At 39.9% G+C, this 20,923-nt stretch overlaps 2 protein-coding genes across 6 annotated transcripts in view; both read right to left on the bottom strand.

The window, feature by feature from the left end:
* Positions 1 to 7,380, bottom strand: part of LOC108941088 (golgin subfamily B member 1) — a 33,141-nt gene extending 25,761 nt beyond the window's left edge. For all 5 annotated transcript variants that reach the window (XM_018763564.2, XM_018763568.2, XM_018763565.2 and 2 more), the window contains exons 1-9: positions 7,225 to 7,380; positions 4,726 to 4,786; positions 4,237 to 4,383; positions 3,387 to 3,533; positions 2,903 to 3,025; positions 2,075 to 2,239; positions 1,424 to 1,609; positions 1,214 to 1,336; positions 1,002 to 1,115 (exon numbers count right to left, since the gene is read on the bottom strand). In XM_018763564.2, the coding sequence (XP_018619080.2) occupies positions 1,002 to 1,115; positions 1,214 to 1,336; positions 1,424 to 1,609; positions 2,075 to 2,239; positions 2,903 to 3,025; positions 3,387 to 3,533; positions 4,237 to 4,383; positions 4,726 to 4,770 (1,050 nt within the window). In that variant the 5' untranslated portion in view covers positions 4,771 to 4,786; positions 7,225 to 7,380. The remainder of the gene's footprint in view (positions 1 to 1,001; positions 1,116 to 1,213; positions 1,337 to 1,423; positions 1,610 to 2,074; positions 2,240 to 2,902; positions 3,026 to 3,386; positions 3,534 to 4,236; positions 4,384 to 4,725; positions 4,787 to 7,224) is intronic.
* A 1,218-nt stretch (positions 7,381 to 8,598) lies between these two features.
* Positions 8,599 to 11,438, bottom strand: LOC108940895 (guanylyl cyclase-activating protein 2-like). Its single transcript, XM_018763298.1, has 4 exons — positions 11,238 to 11,438; positions 10,740 to 10,889; positions 9,741 to 9,846; positions 8,599 to 8,741 (listed from the first exon to the last, which is right to left on the bottom strand). Exons 1-4 carry the CDS (start codon positions 11,436 to 11,438, stop codon positions 8,599 to 8,601), a joined length of 600 nt encoding a protein of 199 aa, XP_018618814.1.
* Positions 11,439 to 20,923: the final 9,485 nt, after the last annotated feature.

Below are 20,923 nucleotides of genomic sequence, written 5' to 3'. Positions count from 1 at the left end.
ATGACCGGATGCCCTTCCGGACATCATTTACCTGGGCATTGGACTGGCACTTACATTTACAACGTACATTACACTACTTACAATGGGTCACTCATCCATACATCAGTGGAACACACTCTCTGTGGCACTCAGACGCTATGGGTGAGCCTGAACAGCATGTGTCTTTGGACTGTGGGAGGAAACCGGAGTACCCGGAGTAAACCCACGCAGACACGGGGAGAACATGCAAACTCCACACAGACTGAGCGGGGATCGAACCCACATCCTCTCACACCACCCAGGGGGTGTGAGACAGCAGCGCTGCTTGCTGTGCCATCATGCCGCACACTTAATAGCCTGGGCTACAAGTAATTTAGCATCACCAATTGATCTGAACTGCGTGTCTTTAGACTGGGTGGAAACCGGTGTATCCACAGGAAACCCTCAAGAACATGGGAAGAAAAGGCATACTCCACACAGACTGAGCTGGATTTAAACCCATAGATCAAGAGATGTGAGGCACTTGGCTGTGATATGTCACCCAAGAACAAAAGATTCAAATAAAATAAAAAAGAAAATAAAAGCACCAAGAAAAATTTATGCCATAGAAGCCTGTACAGTCAAATCTTTCAGCAATGAACTTTATAACTCAAATTAGCACAACTCTTATTTTTTAATGTAGATCCTCAAAATTCTATTTCTCATGCCTAGAAGGCATGTTCTAAAAACGCTGCACATTATTAATCATTATTTCAGATATACAGCAGTTTACTGTAGACACAAGCAGTATTTTCTATCTATAATTATGGAAAATGACATTTGGAGACATGTCAAAAACTATAAAATTAGTTTAAAATTATGAATTAACAAGAATGCCCTGTCTAAAAATGTCAAACAATTACAGAAATCATCATGCCATCATGGTCCCCAGTTCTAAAGTGAGGCAACTACATAAATACCTTTACCTTCAGAGGACATTCTTTACCAAAGCATCGCTCCATTTGACAAACACAAGCTCTCACCTTTATTTGCTCATCTCTGCAATCCACCTCCTTCTGTAGAACATCAATAACCTGAGTTTTTCCCAGTAACACTTCCTCCTTCTCATGCAGTTTCTGTTTCAGGGCTTTCAGCAGCTGGAAAAAAACAAGTCATGGATTTCACAAAACTTTACCGCACTTGGTTAGTGAGCACTGGAACAATGCATTATTTAAAAAATTATATTCGCGTTTACCTGTTCTAGATCAGCACTGGCATCAGACTTAGCAGCCAATCTGAAGAGCTCCTGTTCATGCATCTGGTTTATTTCAGTTAGTTTGTTGTCCTTTTGGAGAATTATATCTTTAAATGTTTGAATCTGAAATGTAAAACCAATACCATAACATTACTCTAACACAGAGAAAACTATATTAAGTTTATATGTGAATGTTTCAATTAAACCCACATTTTGCTTGTACATATTCTCTTTCTCCTCAAACTGGGTCTTCTCCTTCACCAATAGCTCCTTGAGACTCTCTGTTTGTTCCTGCAGAAGGCTGTACTTCTCCTCACTCTCTCCAACTTTCTTGGTGAGGTTCTGTACCAGTAGCTGGAGCTCCTGCAGAGAACTGCTTTCCTCTTCTGGCTGTACCTAGCAACAAGGGAGAAAAGGTGTAAATAAAAAAGGGGTGTAAGGAACATTTCGCTGGAGAAAAACCAGCCTCATTGAAAAGCAAACATCTACTACATGTTTGGCTTACATGAGATCAATTTCACACCTCATGTCTATGACCTAAGGTGTAAAAAATTTTTAAGATTTTGCCAAGTGATGCTTGGTCTTCATAAAAGACAAAGTGAAATTCAGAATTGCAAGCCATCCAATGAAAGATGATAACTGCAACATAAATTGCCAGTATGACAAACTAGCAGCATAGTATAAATTTCAAGTCACAAGCTAGGATGTGCATTTTGTAAATCAAAACAAACAACATACTGGAAAAGCATATTTGAAATGTCTCATAAAAATTGCAAAAAATGTAACTTCAGGCATAATTGTAGTTCTGAACTACAATCTAGTCATTCTACTAAAAAAATAATAGTATGATCTTGTATGTGCCTTTTGTTCTATCACCGATTTTGAGCCGACTCTGGAGTTCTCTCCTCCCACAGACATCTGAAGATCCACAATGTAGGCTTCCTTCTCTGCTAGCTTCCTGTTCTTCTCTGCCAGCATGGTGTCCATCTCTGCACCTCGCTGGCGCTGAGCCTCTAGCTCCTGGGTCTAAAAAAATGATATGCATTTTAATAATTAACACATTTCTGATATCATACCTTAATAGTGATACATCATACACCTGAATTAGCATAATAATTTTTATTTGATCTATTTAATAACTGATGGAGTAGTATCCTGTCAATGCCATTTCATTCCTGGGATTCATTATGAATAGCTGCAGTCATAATGCTTTATGTAGATAAACAATGTTTAAAAGGTGTATATACACTAAATATATGGTGTATGTGGTTTAAATAGGGGTAGGGTCACTGAAAGGAAAGATACTGAAGACTGGACAGAATGATGTACAATGAGCAGTGGAAGGACAAGGCAGTACTTTGTGCATAATAATGGTGTACCTTATATACAACACATGATGTATGAGTCAAAAAAAAAGCTGTAAAGTGGTATGCACTACGGTACAGCGAGGAATACGAAGTGAAGTCATGGAGAGAAATACATGCTTGTCATTTCAAAACATCACCATGTCACTTTTAAGATGAAGCTGAAATGTAAGCAAAGACATACACATGTTGCAAGGTGGGGGGAATTTATTGCGTTATGTAACAAAAAAAAACGGGAGCATATACACAAAGGAGCGTGTTTAAAGGGCAGCAGTGTCCCTGTTTCAATTGGCAGTGCAGTGGGGTGCAGACGGAGAGGTCTCACCTTGACCGCAAGCTCTGCCTCCCTCTGCAAAAGCTGCTGTTCCAATTCTTCCACTTTCTTCCTGAGGAGGAGGATCTTCCCCCGGCTTGCAGTTGCATGCTCCTGATCACCATCATTGCTACCCTGAGGTCATACATGGACACATCAGAATATGCGTGGACACTACTTCCCTATAACTTCTCATATCTAGACCCTCTTACTATGCTTTTCCCGGCACTTTTTAAACATTCGTGTCTGTAGCACTTTGTTGGTAACAATTAAGCTCCACTACAACTTAATACTGAAAACTGAGATATTTAAGCAGTATAAATAGGACAGACACCATTTTAACCAGTGCATAATTACACAGATGGCTTATATTATCAGACTACTTTTGTGAGTCACTGTGACCAGCAGTACAGAAAATTAACTACATTTCCTGAGCAAAATGTATTGCACGTATTTAAATCTGTCGAAGAACCAAGTTATTTTGATTTGTTCATACCTTTTTAATGGCTGACTTGGTGTCCTGCCCCTCAGAAAGGCTAAGCTGCTTCTTCAGATCTTCCAGTTGAGAATTCAGAGAGGTGACCTTCGCTCGGTTTTGGAGCCTCATTTTTGACAGTTTGGCCTCATAGGCATCCTTTTCTGCCTAATGATCCAGGCAAAATATTCATATATAGTGAAGGATTTTCTTATATTATTTCTTCATTGACACATTTACCGAAGAAAGAAAATGTAGAACTTTCCCTGAACACATGTACACTCTCAATACATCTACTTCCTAAGTACTTTCATTCTGAATAAATCATTGTTGTTGGGTTTCAAGCAACTACAATACAGAGTTTATTTCAAATACTAGTGACCAAGTTAATCTATTTTGTGTCCGCTCACTTATCAGTATTAAAGTTATTCCAGATGTGAATAAGAAGTCACAATCATATCAAAACCCTGGAAGTCACCAGCCTCTCTCTCTCTACCTTTCTCTAAGTTTACATTTATTTATTCATCAGATTCAGTATATTCAGGTAGTCAGCTGAAGCAACTTCCAACGAACTTTATGCAGTATTACCAGCCCACACTTTATTTACCAAGGTGACTTGCACTGCTAGATACACTACTTACAATGGGTCACTCATCCATACAGACACTTTCTCTGTCACTCAAACACCATGGGTGAACCTGAACAACATGTCTTTGTACTGTAGGCGGAAACCAGAGCACCCGGAGGAAACCCACGCAGGCAAGGGGGAGAACACACACAGACTGAGCGGGGACCGAACCCACATCCTCTCACACTGCCCAGGCGCTGTGAGAGAGCAGCGCTACTCGCTGTGTCACTGTGCCACCCATACCTTAAACTGTTCATCTTTGGTTTGCAGGATGTTGTCTTTCTCCCGGATGAGTTCTTTCAGCTGTGTAACAAGCTGCTGTGTCTGTGCCAGCTGCTCAGTCATCTCAGCCATGGACTGACTGCTGGAGCCTTCCTGGGCCACCACAGCCTGGGGGAGGAGAGATTAGTAAGGGTAGGATCACAGGAAGCAGCTCTTATCTGCATTTACAAAACTGCCTGCTCAGCAGTCTCCCTAAACCTCTGTTTTCATCTGCCCAAGCATAAGCCTGCTAGCTGTCAATCAAAAGTACAAAAACTAGCTTTTGTTCACAAAATTTATGGCCCTCACAAATAAGCACAAGAAGACCTAAGATTCACACAAAAAAAGTCAATGGAATTGGCAGAGGTCATGTGCAAACAGCTATACAATAAAAACCTGGAACAATTAAACTGCCAACCATCCATACCATGGTTATGAACAATTAAACTGATATTTATTATTCATACTTACTCCCTGATTTGGGCCAGATTCATCATTAGAGAACCACTTCAACATGGTTTACAGTAGTTTTCTGTTAATAAAAAAAAAACAAAGTTATACACTTTCTTTAAACATATTAAGGAAAAACACCATGCAATTTCAGTTTAAAAATAAATAAAATTTTCAGCCCAAATCCAGTTTTCAAGGGATATTCACATAAAACAATAAAATAAAGCAGGTTTCAGTACACAAAGAACAATCAGTCTGGGTCTGAAAGAGGGATAATATAAACAACAAACATACAGACAAATGCAAGCATTTCATTTACCAGAAAATTTTGACTGGGTTCCACTCAAAACCAGGTGCTGTTATTAGCAAAATAGGCCATTTACCATTGACATCATTCAGTGATCAATTAATTTTAATATGTTTTTCTAATTAATTATTTAATGTATTGCATGGGGGTGCGGTGACACAGTGGGTTTGCTCTCTGATGGGTATGAAATTCAAGTCCTGCTTGGGGTGCCTTATGACGGACGGACAGGTGTCCCATCCTGGGTGTGTCCACTCCCCCCTCCAGACTGCGCCCTGTGTTGCCGGGATAGGCTCCGGCACACCGTGACCCCGCTTGGGACAAGCAGTTTCAGACAACGTGTGTGTGTGTGTGTGTGTGTGTGTGTGTGTGTGTGTGTGTGTGTGTGTGTGTGTGTGTGTGTGTGTGTGTGTGCGCACGCATTTAACGTATTGAACTTAACACAAAATTTATACACCAAACCTAATTTAGATGTCAATATTCTGGTGGTAAAAGAAAACAAATCAAGTTACGCCACTAAGATGAGCTTTTATTTATAGGGTAATACTGCCTTACAGTCTGATTGTTCCCAGATTGAATAACCCACCTGTAATGGTGCCACTGAGCAAGATGCGTAACCCTCATCAGATACAAGATTACCGTGCTGTATAAATGGGTAAATCATTGTAATGTCTAACACTGATAACACAAAGTTGCTTTGGGCAGGGGTTTCAGATAAAGAGGAAAAAGAACATGCTTGGAAGGATGACATATGACTGTATTACTTTTTACTTACTCTTCACTGTTTATCTTTCGGGACACGTTCCAGTGTCTTTTGCAATATTTAAATGTGTAATGGAACAACCTCCCCTCTCACTCAGAACTGCTGAAACTCTGTCCACACTTAAAAAGGGTCTGAAAACTCACCTTTTCCAGACTCAGTTCACTCGATCTCTTAAGCTCATCATGTGTAAATGTTCATGCACCATAACTTTATGATCATGCCCAGATAAGCCTTTACACAGCCGCTACTCTTGTATTGTACGTAAATGTTTGTGTAACTCCAAAGGAAAAAAAAAAAAATGTAGGAAGGTGATTAGGACTCATCTATTCTGACTTTTTATAGGGCTACTCATGTCAACATTGGGGCCTATTTTGGAAAAAAACAAACTAACTTAAGAATCGGCCATCTGCAGCTGTCTCTCTTTCTCCTAATCTAATGTAATGCACAAATTGTATTCTCTGAGAATGAGATCATGATCATCATGTACGTCGCTTCGGAGAAAAGCATCGGCGAAATGAATAAACATCATGTATCATAATAAACCAATTCAACGTCACGTAAGGCGATAGAAAAGAAGGGGAAAAAAAACAGTAGCTGATAATAAAAAAAAAAGGGCACTGATTGGCTGATCGAAAAAAAAAACAGGCCAATCTAAATGCGGAGTCGCGCTTCTCCTGTGCCTAATATTTACCAGAATCTCCGTTGAAAATCTCGGCAAACGAAACGCATCCTGACTGGGCTAAGTTGGGTGTACGAATCCGGATCTAGTCATACAGGTTCTCCCGTTTGTGAGCACAGAAGGAACACCGTGATTGGCCGAGGCACTGACGAGCTTGGCCAATCGGGAGCCGACAGTGCAGGTTCTCCTGTTCCTCAATACAACCGAGATAATTAAGGAAAGTCATTCCGACACAAGGAGCACCGCCATTGGATGAGCGTGCGGAGGTTCTCTCATTCCTGAACTTTGCCGAGATACATTATACGCCACGAAAACTCCTTCCGAAAGACAGCCATGATTGGAAAATAAAAAAAATAAATAAATAAATCAAGGTTAAGTTGTTTTTCAATTTTCTATACCCACTCCAATTAGCAATTTTTAAACTACCGAAATGTTTTGTCAACAGTAATCATAATATGAAATGTTTAATAATCACAGCACTACGGGAACAAATGGGAAATGACAACTCAGTCACAGTGTAGGAGCTTAGCCTAGTAGTGCCGTACAGCAAGTACTAGGAGGGGACGTCAGCTGGCTACGCTACTAGTAGTACCTCGCTAGCTAACTCTCGGACGTTAACGCAATACTTACAGTTATATGCAGAGTGATGTTCTTCTAACTATCTGAAGCAAATTAATAATGTTTTCGTTTTCGATTCCTGAGACAGTGTGAGCATGAACTCTCTCTCTGTACGGTACGAACGCCACATCGAAAACAAGACTCAACCAGTCTTACCTGCTAAACCGAATCATACATGCGATGTTTTAACGTTGTTACAAAAATAATAATAGTACATATATACTTGAACTGTACTTTTACATTTTTAATAATGAACACCTGACACAGGCACCATAAGCTCGCACCCTACCAGCAGCCATCTTTGTCAGGTGAGCGAACAGCTGAAGAAGAGACGTGCTGACGCAATACGCATCGTACGTATGCGTCGTGTGCGCGCGGAAGAGTGTGACGCCCGCGTAGTGTCAGTGAAGTTGTCCGACATCATTTGTTCGTCCAAAACCACGATTGGAGCTACAGGCACTTAATTAAGAAGTTGTGTACATGCTTTTAGATTAGAGTCTGTTTTCATTATGCGGTATTTTTGTTTATTACAAATTGTTGGCAGGAGAATATTCTGTTCTTGCCTTAATATTTGAATGAGAAAGAATTGTTGGTTACCAGGCAATACCAACCACAGCAAAACCATAATAATCTGGAAGCGAATTATGGAGAAAATAGATACTGTAGATGCAGTCTTGAAATGCGAAATGCTGACAGAACATCCGTGTTCTTGTGAATATTTCAAATTTACTAACACACAAATTGTTGTAGATAGGTCTGTAAAATATTCATATGATGAATAGTACAAATTTATTTTTATAAAATAAACACGAATGCAAAGTTCAGTATGTCCTCTACATGGCTGCTAAACTGGTACACATTTTATCTGTGCTTTTATAGTAATGGAAAAAGTATCACAAAAGTTAATATGCAAGGTATGCATTGAGACACATTAAATCAATTTTGGAGATCATGTTTTTCGCATTACATTTGTCATGTTTTCCTCTGGACAGGATCCCTTTTGTCCTTTGCCGTCCCTCTATGCTGACCTAACCCTTTCGGTCACATTGCGAATGGAATCTAACTTAGGCCGATTACAAACCTCATATTTTGACTTTAAGTAAAATGCCATTCAATTTCATGCAAGACCTGCTGACGGAAAGAAATTGAGCCAGCTTGCGAAATGAGAGACTGGGCAAGAGGAAAAACCCGTTCTTTGTTCATTCATAAGCAGGAACAAAAGAACAAGTTATTTTAAATTAAATGTTTCATTCCATATAGGGGGGTGCGGTGGCACGGTGGGTTGGACCAGGTCTTGCTCTCCAGTGGGTCTGAGGTTCGAGTCCCACTTGGGGTGCCTTGCGAAGGACTGGCGTCCCGTCCTGGGTGTGTCCCCTCCCCCTCCGGCCTTACGCCCTGTGTTGCCGGGTAGGCTCCGGTTCCCCGCGACCCCGTATAGGACAAGCGGTTCTGAAAATGTGTGTGTGTGTGTGTGTGTGTGTTTCATTCCAGTCGTTTTTGTTGTAGCGCAGGCCTATAAGATAGTTTGATTTAAAATAATTTGTTCTTGCTTATGAGTTCTTTTTTCTGCTGTTCGATGAACCACCCGGTGGGTTTAACATCCAATGTCAAATTGTCCAAAAGCCATTTATCCTGCTGTGCCCCTTCAAGGAATTCTTCTAGGGAAATTTCACCTGAAAAAAAAGGGGGGGTAAGTTATTTATGCCAACCATGATGTATTGAACCACCAAATAACAACAAACATTCTAATGATATTGTTTGCCTACCAGCAGAAATTGCATATTTAAGACATTTCAGAAAGGTGTAGCTTTATCTAATGCAGAAAGGATGAGTTTTTGTAGAGCTACCAATAGCATCTTTCTCAATTTCTGTGTCTTTGTACAAACTGCACACTGGTCCACCTCTAAATTTTCATGTTCTTAATGTACAATATTGACAGTTTAAAATGCAATTAGTCTAACAAAGGTTTTGCATGCAAATAGAGAAATATGTGCAACCTCAAGAAACAATTAATCACTCAGATTATTGATTTAAGGCAGAATCCTTCAGTACCTGGTTTTGATAACCTTTATATCAAGGCCAGACTTCATCACTTGTTTCATAATTTAAAAAATGGAATAGTAGTTGTCTTAGGTCATCTTTCTTTGAGCCTGACTAAAAAAACAGGTTATTGAAGAACTTCTATTTTTTCAACATCACTTTATTCAGACTCTATCTTTACCACTGACAGCTTAATTTACAATAATATTACCCATGATTTCTGCAGGGATTGTTCAAGTACTATAGAGTATTTTGTTTTGTTTTTTGATAGAATTAAATGTTTACTACAAAGCATGGGGGGGTGCGGTGGTGCAGTGGGTTGGACCACGGTCCTGCTCTCCGGTGGGTCTGGGGTTTGAGTCCCACTTGGGGTGCCTTGTGACGGACTGACATCCCGTCCTGGGTGTGTCCCCTCCCCCTCCAGCCCTATGCCCTGTGTTGCCGGGTAGGCTCCGGTTCCCCGTAACCCCGTATGGGACAAGCGGTTCAGAAAATGTGTGTGTGTGTGTGTGTGTGTGTGTGTGTGTGCGCAAAGCATGGGTGGAGCATCATCTTACAACTTGTTTTGAATGTGTAGCCTTAACAGTAAAAATATAATTGCTAAAAATCATACAAATTTAATAAAATCTTACCGTCTTTATTTTTGTCAATTAGTCCGAAGATTCTGTCGCATATTTGTTCAGGTGTGAGGGCTGTGGTTTTGGGTGAAGCACTGTGGTTTCTTATTTTATGAATTATCTGTATACAAAGATGGAAAGGACAGAAGCAACCAGGTCAGTTACAGTGTACTGGCTCCCTAACATAGGAACAGAATCAACTCCAAAGTCACTCTTACCATTAAGTGACAATTAATAAAAATTACATGATACAGATGTCCCTTCATTTAATGTCCTAGGTTCAGTAAAAGCTATAAATTATCTAAAAAGTCCTCTAACATTTTTTTCCATTCATCCACAATCAATAACTGTCCACTGCAGGGTTGTAGAATTTTGGAGGCAGGATACACCGTGGATGGAACACAAATGCATTACATGTAGCGTAACACTCATATTTCATTAATTTCAAACTACTTTAAAATTAAAACCTATTTAAAATGACTGACATATGCAAGTTGAAATTAATTAAATCATTCGCAAAAAGCAACATGAACTGTAAAAACTTTGCTTCTACTTGTGAAGTTGTCACTTTGGCTTTACAACTTTTCTTTAACATTAACTAATAGTTCTATTAAGAATGTGCTCCATGCCTATTATTAAAAATGAATAAAATCTCTTTATTTGTTAATATCCATTCAGGGTAAGTACCTTGATTAAAGGTACCAAGGAATGGGATTTGAACCAAAACCATTCAGATTGCAGAGTGACAGCCCTTAACACTACACCAACTACAGTATACCTGTAAGTTATTTTCTTAAAACCAGTCTTCACAACATATTAAATATAATGAATGCCTATATGTTTTAATGGCTACACATTCGAGACAACTACCTTGCTCAAGGGTGCTACAGCAGTAAGTGGGATTCAAACCAGCAGCTTTGGATCCAAAGGCAGGAAATCCAATCACTACCCTATTCTATCCAGGTCTCCCCATGTATTGTTTTAGCATCAACAAGTATGAAGAGGGGTGGTTACCGTGATAATATGCATCACTTCGTGTTTGTCCAGGCGCCCATTTCCATTGCTGTCGTACACCTTGAAGGACCACCTCAGCTTGTCCTCCAGCGAACCCCTGAGCACCAGGTGGACGGCAGCCACATACTCTAAAAAATCTAGTGTGTCGTCCTGGCAAAGACAGAACAGAATAAAATAAAATAGAGAGAATAAACAGAGAATAAACAAACTTTTAATTTCATTTCTAGTGTATGGCTTAAGAGCAACTGGAAAAAAAACACTGCTTATTATTAGGTGAACCCATTTGATCATACAGCCACTTTTTGTTAACTGCTTTTTAGCATATTTAGTTTATTTACTTAGAGCTTCCTCCAAACACGCTAGATCATCATATCAGGATAGTAACTTGAAATGTTCATATGGTGTTAGAGCCTCAAATTGTCCTTGCGGTACCAACTGAACTGAGCTCTTCAGTTGGGTCGCTGGTTCATATTCCGAAGCGCTGACCCCATAACAGACCTCATTGATGTCAAATGACCTGAAAAGGTTCTCGATATATGCTGCCTCCTCAGGCGACGAGTCGCTGTTAATCCCAAAAATCTTCTTGAATTCGTGCAAGTGCAGTTTCCCACTGGGACACTCAACCGCGAACTTCTTGTAGAGCTCCTGGATCTGCGACAGCTTGACCTCCTCATCCGTGGCGCTCTGGCACTGGCCCATGGCTGCAGGAACAGTGCGCTCCCGCTTCACTCGCTTCACCCGCTTCACCCGCTCACTCTGCGGAGGTCCACTATCCCACCCTGGGTAGCTAAAGGACCACACCGCTATTTTTAGCACCCTCTTACCAATCCTATTTAACTTTCGGCCGCCCACGCATTAATCCAGACACCGTTGCCCCAGTCAGCTGTGATGCTTCCAGAAGGAACATGTCAACCACCAATGACTTGTGTATTCAGTTTCTTTTGCTTGTTTGTTTTCGCTGACCTGCTTACTGCCAATTCTTTACTGCACTTCCATGTTCTCCAGCAGCTCAGTGGAACTCTCCAGCCACCATAGAATCCATGAAGCCAGTGACTGTCCATCTTACTATAGATGACTCTACAACACATTTACTTTTAGTAATTGTACATTTAATTTCCAATAAAATAAAAATCCAAATACTTTTCTAATGGTCCAAGACTGATAATGAAAGAATAACTAACAATACGTCTTTTGATCTCCTATATACTCCATAAACTTTGCCTACATTTTCTTAAAAAATGGATGTTATCAGTTCTACATAACAGTTGTTAGTGTGGTGGCACGATGGCACAGCACCTGGGTAGTGTGAGAGGGCGTGAGTTCGATCCCCGCTCAGTCTGTGTGTCAGTTTGCATGTTCTCCCTGTGTCTGTGTGGGTTTCCTACCCCAGTCCAAAGAAATGCTGTTCAGGTAGATTGGTGACTGTAAATCTCCCATAGTATGTGTGACACAGAGAGTGTGTTTCACTGGTGTATGCATGAGTAACTCATTGTACGTAGTGTATATGGCAGTGTAAGTCACCTTGGGTGAATAAAGTGTGCACTGATGACACTACATAGTGTTCATTGGAGGACGTTTTGAAGAAAAGTGTCTGCTCAATGAAATAACGTAGATGGAGTGTAATGTCTGCTGTCAAAAATGGTGGCATTCGACCAATTGACTTCTTCATGATTGTGATGGCAGCTGTATGTCTTTGTCTATTTATGAAATACACTCATATTTACTGTGAGTTGTACATCGCTTTGGGGAAAAGCTGCAAAATCAATCAATCTAAGTGTAAGTTTGGATGTGAATATACACTGCTGAACTTCCTCACAGCTGATTTCACTAAATATAGGTCCTACAACAGAAAGCTTCACTGCTCACAGTTGATATATATGTGTGGAACTCTAAGAAAGTCAACAACCTTCCAATTCTTTGTCATACATGCTGAGAACAAAGAATTTAAAGTCTGTGCTAAACTTTCCTTGCTAGTCAATAGATACAGAGTCCTTGGACCTGGAGGAGTGTGTCCATGCTGCAGAGCTCTGAATTTGTTGTAAGAGACCAAGTGATGCTTACACTCTAGTGAGTAAGGCACACTGCGGTACTTTGTGGTAAAGCAAAGCAAAAATGAACTTTTCTGCACCTTCAAGAATCTCCTTGTTGTTGCAATATTCGTAACATTAAAAGATTTCTGTTTGGTAACTGCCCCAAGATGGGAAAAGCTTTGCTTATCATAGGGAGAAATGATCCAAAGCCTCTTTACAGCTTAAAAATGGCTGGATATGAACTCTCATATTAGCATTTCATTGTTAAAGAAATCCATGAAATCACTTTGACTAATACTAGATAAAGCACTGTCAATAATAATAATGACTGGAGCTGTTTTCTGCACTGTACAATACTCTTCATCCATGTGACTTGAATCCCCAGCATCTATATTTAAAGCACACTGTGCTGGTCAACCAAGTCCAGCACTGGTCAGTACTGATTACCTCCGTTTTCACATGAGCCACTTGACTTAATGCTTGTCTTACAAGCATATTGTTTTTTTCTGAGTTTAGTAGCACTAGCAAAACAAGAAAAAGGTGAGATTTTCAAAAAATATGAGGGACCACCATCATTAAATGTTAATGACATCCCCTTGACACATCAGTAAAGTTGTAGATGAAATAAATTCCAAAATTTTCTTTCAGCATTGTTGCACATTGAAATTACATTGTCTCATACCTCCGATTGCCCGGGACGTAATATTATTTTGCAACAGCATGGACAGCCATGCAAGAAACTTTATTACTGGTAATAAAATCCCATAGAGCCTGAATTTCAGAAATCCTGGCCCCAGGGTAGCATTTAACTGAAACCACTGGCATGACAGAATTAGGAATTATAGCATTCCTAACGACAGGACTGACAATAATGAGCACCTTCTGGACATCGGTTTAGCTGTCAAGCATGGAGAACGTGTTCAGAGTCTGACAGATGTGCAGTGGGTCCAGCGCTTGAGCGATTAGACCCCCGTCTAACATTTACCCAGAAATCGCTCTGGTAAGAATTAAGTGCTGCTTAATTAAGGCTCCTCACAATGGGGACAGTGCAGCCGGGAGAACTAACAGCTACAAGAGCATTTTGAAACACAGTTGACTTCATTTTAATTTCCTGAAAGCTCCAGCTATTGAATGCGTTATGACTTGAAAAGGCACTTCTCAGGTACGCATAAGCACCCATTTGCTGCGCGACTTCCCCATTTCCATTTCTCCGGGTGGTTGATGTGAGCTGAAACGATGTTAATAGCTCCTAAAGGTTTTGTGATCGCTTACTGCTTGTTTTACCTTCCTGTCAACTGATTCATCAAGCGCTGCCTGAAGACAATTATACTGTATGAATTTGTGCTGTTTGCTGCTACCCAGGAGTGTGACTTGAAGGGATTCAGTAACTTCATTAAGAGGAAGAAAGTCATAACCAGTTCTGAAAAGGCTTACGATTCATGTTGCTTTCCTAGTTTAATTTCAACACTAGGAAAATAATTTTCAACATAAAAAGCTTTAGAGAGGAATGATTTGTGTACTCGTGTTCATTTTCTTCAAAAACCTTTTTTTTTTTTTTCTGATCTAAAAAAATCTCAGAATTATGCTTAAAATGTTATTCTAATGAGAAGTGATATTTGGCCACAGTGAAAAGGGTGTTATGCTGAAATGAAACTGTATTAGGTTTGTGGCCTGAATACAATAAATTGAGTATAACTGACTTTTTCTTTTTTTTTTTTTGTAAATCCCCAATCAGGTAGCCTCAGCACTTCAGTGTTACGCTAGGAGTCAGTTTTCACTACAACCTTATTTCATCTATTTCCACACTTTTCATGAGAAGACTACATCATTAAATAATACCTGTCTAGGGCAGTTTGTTGCCGTGTGGATGCTTCATGATCTCACTGCTAAATATTTTAGTTTTTTTCTTGGGCATACCAAACTCTCTCGCATTTGGGTGTTTCTACCAACTCCTTTGACTTTCCCGCCGGTGGGTCATACTGATATCAGCACTAGTTTGTTCTCTGATTGTGCTGCAGATATTATATCAGTGCTCCTTCCCCAGACTACAGAGCACTCTTCGCTGTCGTGATCGAACCCTTATCATCTCCATATGGTAAATGCATTCCATGCATAACTAACGAAGCAGAAGTTTAGTTTCAGTGTGAGGACATAAGGAGCACCTACACAGGGATGTTTTAGAATGCTTACAAAACAGTTTCTAGAATTATTTCAAAGTGTAGCAAGTTGAAGAAGGAGCAACTTACAAAGTAAATTCCTGCAGAAAAAAAAAAATCATATTTAGAAGGTTAGCACTATGTCTTATAATCCAAAAATACTCTGCTGAAGTAAGTCCGCCAGACTCGTACAATTATTTACTCACTAAATGTCATGAGAAATATCACGTTTTGTTTCTAACAATGCTAAATATTTTAACGTTTAGTGGTGATTCAGAGAAATTTCCTGAACCACTATTTAAGGTCAGTAGAGGTATAAATGAAATTAGAGAGTCATTATATAACTGTTTAAAATTAGGCGGATGATCCCACCTACTATTCATGATCAGCTCAAGAGCCGTTTACTTGCAGTACTTTCTGCCCTGTAACGTGTCCTCTTCTGGAGGGCCCACAGCACAGTTCACGGGAAAATAATTCCGAATCAATCCAATAAATAATTCACAAAAAAGTACGCTCTCTGAAAAATATCATTCTCCTGGATTTTTTTTTTATCATTGTTTCAATTCAGTTTAAGAGAAGAAGACTGTTGAAAGTATTGTTAGATGTGATAACATCAACACATTATTCCTCAAGACAGCATTGCAGAATAGACTGAAAGACAGACAGGTCAAGAATTAACCATACTTTAGGTGAACCTCGTTACTAAGCAGATAATAAGTCGATAAGGGCTCGGAACATATCATCTTGAAGGAAAAAATGTGTCCATTAAGTAAATAAAACCTTTTGCAAGGTCCTTAGTTGTAGAATATATAGGTAAACAGACATAAATACTAATTTTTCTCAGTTCTGAAAAAATGTTTGTAAATCTTAATTAATGTATGAATTGTACTTTTGCTGAAATGTACATTGTTTTGGATAAAAGGGTCTGCTAAATGAATAAATACAAATCTAATTGGAAATTTGATCTATATTGTGATGCGCAGCACTGTGGGTTTGGATGGGGTGAAGGAGGATGCAGAAACAGCATTTATAACAAACAGTTTATCTGAATACAGATACCAGCGAAATAATGTACTTGGTTAGAGAACCCACTTTTTTTCCTCGGCCCGGGCCCCATTATTTTCTCCGTAAGTGCCCCCAGTGGTTACACATGCTATTTACAAGTTACCCACAATGCAACTATTTACACAAAACAAACATTAAATTACAAAAGAGCATAAGGCCTATGAGCCATGGGCTTGCCCCCTTGCACCGACAGCAATATACAATGCTCCTATTTGCTGTGCGAGTGCCTGACTGCATAAGTTTGCATCAGTTAGCAACCTCCGCTAGTAACCTAATACAAGCTTATATAGCAGTAACTCCACCCTTCTGGCTACACCATAACAGCCTCAACTTATTCCGAAGTGCATTTCCCCAAAAATTACATCCAATGTAAATACAGACACATAGAAGCCATACAAAACATTCTTCTACTCTAAATATCCTTATGTTACAACTTATAAAAACATTTATCCCATTGCACAGCAAAACACCCCTATCAAGTTGGTTGTGCCCAAGGACTCCCACCTAGAAAAACCCCAAATTGTTCACTCCATCTGGTTTGCAATAGAAGGTACCAAACACCACAGAATGCCAGATAGCTGAATGGTAAGCAACAGGCCCACAGAAATGATCCCTAAAAACAATAAATGCACTCAGTTTTCACAACCAATTGCATGTACTTGTCATAGTTTATAAAAGAAATGTTAATAGTTAATGGCAAACAGACAGATACCAGTAGGCCTTTCCCGGCACCCAATCTAGTTCAAACAGAAAATGAAATGCATGTGAACAGGCAACAGCAGCAACAAGGTTCAACGCTTCATTGATGGTATTTTGCCAGCATCTTACTGATTCCTTGCTACCAACTTGCCTGTCACAGCTCAGTCTGTGATGCTGCCTATGGTAATGTGGCTCTATGAAAATTCAGATGACGCAAAGGGAGCCGCACTTCACTCCAAGCTAAATCACTAGACTGAACATAAGAACTTCTGCAAAAGTGCCCGTTTGGATAAATGAACATCTGTGTAGACATATTTTTTGGGGGAATGACACATTTTCAGAGAGACACAGTGCTTTTTCAGATTTCCGTGAGCCAGGCTGCGGCATTCGCAACCAGCTGGAATATGCTCATGATCCACTCGGCCTGCTGTGCTCCCTCTGTGAACTCCGACTGTGAAATCTGGCCTAGAAGGACAGGAAAGAAGTGTCTCATCAGCTGTCTCATCACAGCTTTCAGAGAGTGTCTCACTCAAGTTTTTTTCTCTTATTTAATTTGAACAGTGGGAGAGCATGGTGGTAATAAGTGTGTGTTTTAACGGTCACTGTATGTCCTTGACCTCTGTGCTTTGCCTTAATTTAAAATGTCATTATTGATAATGAAACTTCCATCATTATTTTCATCAACAAGTTCAAATATTCTTCCTCCACATATTTGGCTGAGAGTCATTTCTGATTCAGTTTCCCTGCTTTTGGAACAACTCTGTATGGAAAAAGAAGTGCAACGTTAGTAGAAGAAACACTGTATGACATTTTAGAGGTATATTTCAATTAAATAATTAAATATCACAGCCTGCCGGATATCAAGAACCCAAGATGACCTAAACAATGATAGCACTTCAGTTCCTTACCCTTACAATATAATTAACCTCTTGTCTGTCAAGTTGACCATTCCCATCTCAGTCATGGCTCTTAAAGACCACTTCTTGTAGCTTTCCCCAAAGTACTAAATTAAGCATTATTGAATTGTGCCGAAAATATGCAGAGATGGACGAGGAAAACTAAGAATAAAAATAAAACACTTCACACAAATATACGTAATCTGTGCTTTAAAAGCTATGAGCATCTCCAGTTTTCCCGTGCATTCAACATACACCCCTGTTTTCTGATTGTCTGATCAATATAACAAGTGCTCCCAAAATGTAAAATTTAAATTAACACAACATTCAAGACATAAAATGGACGGCTTAAAACTAGAGTCACAACGGCACACAACACACGTTGAAGCGCAACCCACTGCACCTGTTTCCAATCCAGAAGACTAGTGTAGGAGAGAGCGAGGCACCACTGGGAAGCTGTGGAGTCTCGAAGAGAAACGGTGTCCATTTGTTGCACTGTCCACAAGTCATGTATCCGAGAAAGAAAACAACCTCACTTCGAACTTGACCACATCATTTAGCCTGGCCTCCTTGAGCACTCTTGACCTCCATCACTAACTTGTCTTTGACCTCGGCTGCGTTCCCGAGCCGGCCTACGGATTTGACCCTAGCTCTGACCCTGGCTTCCTCCCCGACCTCGACTGTGGCTATGAACTCGATTGTGTCTTCACCTCTTCACAACCGAAAAGACCCATGACACCATTTCCTACCTGATCTGGATCCACCGATGCCCCTGGGTCCTGCACAGCATCCATGATTCCCAAGATCCTCACAGATGGGTTCTGCTCTGGTTGCTCGACCTCCTCCCACTTCTACAGAATTAACTTCTGCACTTGGATCCACTTTACTTCACTGTGATTTATGACAAAGACCTAAAAATTCTACGTTTGTTTAAAAAAGTGGCACTCAGTGATGCCCCGTACTAATCTAAATGCATTCCATCTAGGAATACTATCCATTTGGACACACGTATGTAAGTTATTGGTGTCAAATGAATAGAAGATGGTTATGAGACATAAAAATTCTTCAGTAAAAAAGCTTGTTACAATGTTGTTCTCATTCCATGAAGATGTGATGCTTGTGTTGGTCACTCCTTCATAAAAATCCCTGTTACTTGTTTTTTGTTTAGAAAGTTTGTAATTGTAAAAGCACATACTGTAAACATATATGAAAAATAGGCACTTTGGTACCAGATTAGGACACCCAGCTTTGACCTGCTGCTATGTGTAAATAATAGACTGTATGCCTAAGTAAAATATAGTTTGAATTTCACAATGCAGTGCTTTGAGATTCGGTTTTCAGGCAGTTCAGTTTTAAGACTGGTTTGAAACATTTTTAGAAATTAATTGACTGTGAGTGTCAGATGAGAGTTACTTCTGTCGGTTGACTACAACCAGAGCTCAGCTGCACCCCTGCAAACTGTATGGCTGGCATTGCTTACCGTAGTAAGATGCAGAGTGATTAGTCAACCTGAAAGCTTGCCAGTACTCAGTTTAAGACTTGGCACAAGGTGGTGTTTCAGCGCAGGTGTGTCACGTAATTAGGAGGCTGAGTTCACGTCCTCAACGCAGCACAGGGGATGTGAAACCTTTTAGCATCTTGCCGCTGTCTTGTGGTATAAAAATTGCTCTTGTTGTTTCCGATTGTAAATTACTAGGCTGAAAAAATTAACACGCTCAGTATCAAGAACTGCTTACCTTAAGGTGCGGTTGCAGGGTCCAAAACCAGTCCCAGATGCACATGCTGGACAGGCCATCAATTTTCTTGCAGAATAACCACACACATTCACACGCTGCACAATTCACAGCCATCAGTTCACCTGAAATCCATGTTTGGACTGGAGGAGGAAACTGGACCGTCTGGAGGAATCCCATACGAAAATGCAGAGAACGCGTAAATGGGCATCGAACCTACGTGTCAACTCACAGCCCAGGTTCTCTGAGGCACTTGCACCACTGGCTGTGCAGCTGTGCTGTCTTAGTCTGCAAACTTATCCTTATGTTTTTAAATATGCAATTTATGTACTAATATATTTCTACGCAGAAAACTTCAAAAACAGACGTACTACCTTGTATGAAGCCTGTCGGCAAAAAATTCTCAAGAGGCACATTTGGTGCTAAAAGGTTTCAACCAGCAGATGGCAATATGATATTTAACCTCTAGTATGAGGCGCTATATTCGTAACCTTAAAACAGCAGGATTTATATGGGTCTACAGCCTTAGAGCATCATCATCGCAGTTATAACTATAACCTTATAAAATGTCACTTTGAAAAAAAGCATTTAAATGTGAATGTCTGTGTGTAAATGATAACTTAGCTAACAGTATATTTTTTTTATGCATTCACGTTGGGTTCTTTTAGTACTTAAACATAGTTTTGCACAGAGTTTGCTGCTGAAGATGATTAATTGTGCCCCTATCATGTCACTTTGCAGCTTTATCCCTAAGCAACCCCAGAAGCCTAGGAACACGTCCTCATTGTTTATTTATTCTTTTAATTATGGTACCACCATGTTATGTAATTAACCTGTTAATTGTCTAATAGGATGTAAAAGTTAAAGATTGGCACTTAAGTGCACCATATTATTAAACAGTTCTTATAAGTTCATAACGTGACGTTTAGAAAAAATACAGAAAAAAGATGCTGTGCGACTGCAGCGTCATATAAAAAAAATCTTTATTTTTGAAATAAAAGACAGAAGACCCAACCAAGAGAACAACAGGTCAGATTGTTAGAGAATCTGGTATGTCTCAAATGGCTGTATTTTAATCTTGTTCTCTTGCTCCCGTTAAGCAGTAGGGGCCAGAAAGGACAGCCCCTTATGTAATAATTCAGTCGGTTTGAATGTGATCATTATTCCAGGCAATTCGATGGCCACGTTCCAGTGTGGCCCTATTGAGAACTTTCACTTTAGCCTGGACATTATTTTGACAGGGGAAAATGTACGGTTTTTAAAGACATCTTTCTAATGTTTATTTTAGTTGTAATATGATGAATCTTGAGCTTTTTGGAGTCGTTGTCATGGCCATAGCACTCTACTACATGTAGCTATAGCCATACCTTTTTTCTACCGCTGATCATGGTGGCAAAATGTACATGATTGAATTCAAAACAGATAAGCAGATAGTGTTAGTTTAGTAGTTTTTGTAAAACCCTGGTCTGAGGACAAGCTGTGCACAACAACTGGTAGCATTGTAGTGAGAGCTGCTGCCTTTGGACCCAAAAGTTGCAAGTTTGAGTCTTGCCTCCAGCTGTAGTACCCTTGAAGAAGGTACTTACCTTAAATTGCCCAGCTGTG

This window comes from Scleropages formosus, chromosome 11 (assembly GCF_900964775.1).
Source record: "Scleropages formosus chromosome 11, fSclFor1.1, whole genome shotgun sequence".
NCBI lineage: Eukaryota > Metazoa > Chordata > Actinopteri > Osteoglossiformes > Osteoglossidae > Scleropages > Scleropages formosus.
The sequence above is the reverse complement of the archived record's forward strand: the minus strand, read 5'-3'. Positions and strand labels throughout refer to the sequence as shown.